Source organism: Triticum dicoccoides, unplaced genomic scaffold (assembly GCF_002162155.2).
Source record: "Triticum dicoccoides isolate Atlit2015 ecotype Zavitan unplaced genomic scaffold, WEW_v2.0 scaffold150969, whole genome shotgun sequence".
Lineage (NCBI taxonomy): Eukaryota > Viridiplantae > Streptophyta > Magnoliopsida > Poales > Poaceae > Triticum > Triticum dicoccoides.
Genome location: NW_021207602.1, coordinates 1 through 4,963, shown reverse-complemented (window position 1 = coordinate 4,963; position 4,963 = coordinate 1). Strand labels below are relative to the sequence as shown.

The 4,963-nt window shown below is 43.8% G+C and overlaps 2 protein-coding genes across 6 annotated transcripts; one reads left to right on the top strand and one right to left on the bottom strand.

Annotated features, from left to right (window-relative positions):
* The first annotated feature begins 505 nt into the window (after positions 1-505).
* Positions 506-3,414, top strand: LOC119344026 (chloroplast processing peptidase-like). Of its 5 annotated transcripts, XR_005166409.1 has the most exons (7): positions 506-774; positions 957-1,025; positions 1,111-1,179; positions 1,721-1,810; positions 1,893-2,065; positions 2,158-2,225; positions 2,962-3,026. XR_005166409.1 is itself a non-coding variant. In XM_037614681.1 (6 exons), exons 1-6 carry the CDS (start codon positions 514-516, stop codon positions 3,029-3,031), a joined length of 627 nt encoding a protein of 208 aa, XP_037470578.1. In that variant the 5' UTR covers positions 506-513; the 3' UTR covers positions 3,032-3,414. The 5 variants fall into 5 exon arrangements, 2 of the variants coding, with proteins under 2 accessions (XP_037470578.1, XP_037470579.1); XR_005166407.1 differs by having other exon boundaries at positions 1,893-2,225; positions 2,962-3,039; XR_005166408.1 differs by lacking the exon at positions 2,962-3,026 and adding an exon at positions 2,299-2,953 and having other exon boundaries at positions 1,893-2,225.
* A 283-nt stretch (positions 3,415-3,697) lies between these two features.
* LOC119344025 (probable magnesium transporter NIPA4) lies at positions 3,698-4,957 on the bottom strand. The gene is made up of 4 exons (XM_037614680.1): positions 4,823-4,957; positions 4,356-4,448; positions 4,169-4,274; positions 3,698-4,076 (listed from the first exon to the last, which is right to left on the bottom strand). Exons 1-4 carry the CDS (start codon positions 4,955-4,957, stop codon positions 3,952-3,954), a joined length of 459 nt encoding a protein of 152 aa, XP_037470577.1. The 3' UTR covers positions 3,698-3,951.
* Between the last annotated feature and the right edge of the window lie 6 nt (positions 4,958-4,963).

Sequence of the window (4,963 nt, the reverse complement as noted above, 5' to 3'; positions counted from 1 at the left end):
GTAGAGGCGTGCCTAGGTTTGTCAAGAGCAATGACCTGCCGTTTTTTCTCGAGCAAACTCAAGTGCTACCTATCGACAATGACTCGAGATGTAAATTTTCCCTGCTTTGTGTGACGGCTAGGCCCAACTAACAAGAGTGTTTCGAAATTTTCACTAGAGTAGGTACAGTTTAGCACATTTAGCCCAATTAGCGAGAAAACATGGGATAAGACATAAGACAACCTTCCAACCGCCAAAAAACGAAACGGCTTAGAGCGCGAGAGGGTTAGGATTAAGCTCAGTTTCTCTGCCCTAAATTGCCAGTGTCTGAATATATAAGAAAAAAAACGAATGGAATATATTTGTACCCACTCATTCGACATGAATGTAAATGTAAAAAACAAACAAAAAAAAAGAGTCACAAATCTTAGTGCGCTCTGTGTAAAAGAGGAGTCTTGGTGTGGAAGGAAGCCATTACTGTAGTACTACTTGTCAGGGAGCCTTCTTCTTCTTGGTGGAGAGAAGAAGAAGGGGATGGCGATGGCGCCGCCGCGTCTGCTGCGGGGCCTCATCGCGCCGCTGTCGCCGGCCGACTGGCTGCCGTGCCACCAGCAGCTGCTGACCTCCGCCGCCCTCCTGCACCGCTGGTGGGTGGCGCGCCTCCGCTGCTCCGACGGATTCAAGCTCTTCCTCGTCCTGCTCCTCGTCTCCACCGCCCTCGCCGTGATCCGCTACGTCGCCTCCGCGTCCATGGCGCCCACCCTCCGCCCCGGCGACCGCGCCGTCGCAGAGAAAGTAGCTTCCTTTCCTTTCCTTTCTTTTCCCCCTCTGCTTCTGCTAGATAGATACGAGTAGATAGATCTCTTTCATTCTGCTTGCCCTCGTTCGGATGTGCCACGATTAGTTGGCTAACTAACAAAAGAAATGAAATGGGGAATGAATGATTTGATTCTGATTTTGGTTTTGGTTTTGGTCAGGTGAGCTACATGTTCCGGCGGCCGTCCGTGGGCGACATTGTCTTCTTCAGGGTGCCCACCGCCCTGCAGGTACATTGCTCTGCTTCTTCTCTTCTTCCATTCCATTTTTACTCCTACTTGTCAGTCAATCTGATTCTCCTAATTTTTACTGCAGAACTGCGGCATAAATAAAGATGTCGTGTTTATTAAGAGGGTTATTGCCACCCCTGGAGATTTCGTCGAGGTAATAATCAACTACTAATCTGATGCCATCATCTCTTCATACTTTCACTTATTCATCCTGCTGTGCTGATTGAGCAAATGCGATGATGCTAACATTGTCCTGCTTCCACCCAACTTATTACTACAATTCATTCATAGATATGCTACCTCCGTTTATTAATCCTTCATTTAGTCATCCTGCTGATTGACCATTTCATTTGTTCATTCTTCCATTTAGTAAAGGCCACACTTGCAGTGTCTTCTACCCACATTATTGATACAGCATCATTCATTCATCCTACTCCTACTGATTGATATATGCTGCTTTAACAAACACGATGCATACCAACTAGTACTACTGTCATTCTTTCATTTGTTCATCCTGCTGATCGACGTATGCTGCTTCAGCAAACGCAATGCTGACCCACATTAGTAGCATTCATTCATTCATCACACTGATTCGCATATGCTGCTTGAGCTAAGGCCATCCATATACCAAGATGCATTATGCATTCTACTACCTAAATCTGAATGCCAGCACTTACGCACAAACATTTTTACAGGTCCGGCAAGGCCAGCTTATTGTTAACGGTGTTGCACAGAATGAACACTACACCGCACCCCATGCGTCGTCGTACACGATGGAAGCCATGGTTTGTTCGTTGCTTCTCTTTCTATTACCCTGCTGAGTGAGCATTGTCTCCTTGAACAACATTGTGGAGTTGCTATTGCCAGGTCCACAGATACTTGTATGCCCAAACTACCATGGCTCATTATTGCTAGACAAACAAATGACCATACATACTACTACTGCAAGAGGAGGACCAAAAGTGGCATGGCTGCTCTGTGTTGTTGACTTCCTGAGTACCCCCATTGTTCTTTCGAAATGAAATGACGGGTCTCAGATGGTGGATGATCTCTCCCTCCAATCCTATTCTCGCTCTCTGCTCAATTCTATGCCCGGATCCATCTGGTACTAAGACTGTGCATCGTCCTGCAGCGCCTCCCTGAAGGCCATGTATTCGTCATGGGTGATAACCGTAATAACAGCTGTGATTCTCGTGCCTGGTAAGAGACAACACATCCACTCCCATGCTTTATCTATCTGTACAATGTGTTATAACTGATTACTCATGTCCAGACTATCTTTGATTGAAAACTTGCAACTGCTGCGAAATTCTCGTGCTAGTCATCTGAAGTCATTACAGATTGTAATGAATTTTTTCCCCAAAGGTTTATTTATTTATAGCTGTACTGTCAAGGCGTCGACTGTAAATAAGAGGTGAGATTTATGTGTTCTCAGTTTCGTGTAATAACTTCAGAGTAGGAATGCACATATGTTGCTAGAATGCGCTCTAAAAGGATTAGCTCGGTTTCAGCTGTTTTATGTTGGCTATGGCCGTTGAGGAAATCTTGTTCGCGTCATATTGCATCCATGCTTTGAACTAGATCCTGTATGATTGCAGATTGAGTTGTTGAACTCCTATGATTGTCATTTGATCTGTAATGGCATAAGAGTAGAATGCACTAAGGATTCACTCTGTTCAAGTTGCTTTATTATTATGGTTGTATGGCTGTTTCGGAAATCTTGTGCTTGTCATATTAAACATCCATTCTTTTGACTGGATCCAGCATCCAGTATTATTGCTTATTGAATTGCCGTAATCACAAGAGTATAGTGTCCTTGTATGTCTGTAGTTGCCAGAATGCGCTCCATGGAATTTCTGGTTACAGACTTTCAATTGGTTTTTTCTCTAAATTGTTCAGGAACTTGTACTAACCATTGTGATGCTTGTGCTGACAGGGGGCCTCTTCCTATCAGCAACATTCTTGGAAGATACATGATGTCCTTCACAAGATCGCCCCTCCAATAGCCAAGGCGAAGAGCTTCGATGACCACCAGCGTTGCCGAACAACCCCCTGATGCCACTCGATACGATGTTATCGAGCTATGTTGGGCCTCGAGCCCTTCTTAGTATGTAGATCCACGAGACCTTCCTGTGCACTGTTATTTAGCACTGTCTGTGTAGTACTTGGCAGCTGTTGTCACTCACCCCTGGACTGTCAGGTGTGTGTTAAGCTTACTTGTTGGTAGAACCTGCAAAATGTGCCTAAAGGTTCACACCTTCTAGTAACCATAGCTGTCTGTCTGAATCTTACCGGTAATGTTTTATTATGTACCGCGTGCTTGACTGTCAGAAGTTTGCAATGAATCATTGTGGTGGTTCCTTGCTGCATGAAATCTGTGGTGTTTACATGTCTCTTGAGTAATGATGGTAGTTGTGTCTTGTGTATGTAGTTGATGTATTGAATAATAGTTGATAATACAGGTTGTGTTCTGATATCAAGTTTCTCTATTTTTTTAGCTCCTCTCTTTTGGGATTAAGTAAAACATAAGATTACATCTGAGCCATACAAACTACTCCCTCCGTCCCAAAATAAGTGTCTCAACTTTGTACTAGCTCTAGTACAAATTTGTACTAAGCTCAAGACACTTATTTTGGGACGGAGGGAGTACATACTAATGTATTAACAGAAGAAAACCATCTCAACAGCAAGGATAAAATTTTCAGCACCCTGCATGATAACCCATCCATTCATTATACAGAACAACTTCCACTCCGGTGCTAAGCTAACAACCTACTACTTAGATACCTTGGGGCTCAGCCACAATGCTCCCACAACATACGAAACAGCCGAGATACAACGCACACGAGACAGTTTTGTTTACAAGCTTGCTCCTGAGCCCTAACTCGGTGAAAATCGATGGTCAGCACGGCGCGCTGACCGGGCATCAATGCAGTGACCGGAACGAGTCCGACGATCTGAGAGGAACCCCTTCGCTGTACTCATCTGTCTGCTTGAAGGACCGCGCCGATGAAATGGTCGGAAGGCGGAATGAAGAAGAGTTTGATAGCCCTGCAGTGGCACAGAGCAGATAACTTGGTTTCAGAGCATGTCACCAACGAAGGAACAAGAAAAATGCCAGTTTGGAGCGAAACTCGTAGTACCATCAGCCATGTCCTTTGTTTTGTGAAGTAGAAATGTCCCCGAGAAGATGGTGACGAAGCCACACATCTCTGTCACAATTTGCGTAGGATTTTGCCGGTCCCAGTCCTGCAAGTAGATACAACTGAGATGTTTTTTACTAGAGACATTTGTAGCTGGGATACTACTTAAGCAATAGAATCAACATACCTTGAACATAATCACACTAGCCAAGATGGTTAAAGATGTGAACATTGTATAATATATGGGAGATACAACTGCTGTATTAAATGTGTCAAGGGCCTGCAATGTATTCAGGGAGGAAATCAGTTGTCATCTTATTAAAAATAAATACCAATTGCTTGGTTAGGGAAGTAATGCCATTTGATATTAGTGAACGTTAGCTAAGAATTATGAAGCAGCATTCCTTTCCGCTTACACAATGACACCATCATATCTCAGCAACAAGCACCAAGGGAACAAGATCTACTGGATATTCTAAACAGTTACGGCTCTAAGAATACTGATGGATTAAATGGGGTGAAAATATTAGCAACCATATGCCATTTTTCCTTGGTTTATATCTTGTATAGTTTTAGAACTCCAATCACCCTCGCATTATGCTGATATGCTAGGCCATGTACGGGTGATGCAGATAGAGGAGATCAAGTATATACCTTGTTCAAGTAATTCATTTGAGTAATGATGCATGAGATGACAACCATAGTAAAAGCCCATGTCTGTGGATATATGAGTTGGTTCGTTCCGGAAAAGGTGAGCTTCAAAGCTATCCCAAGAGCTTTCACACTCATGACCTG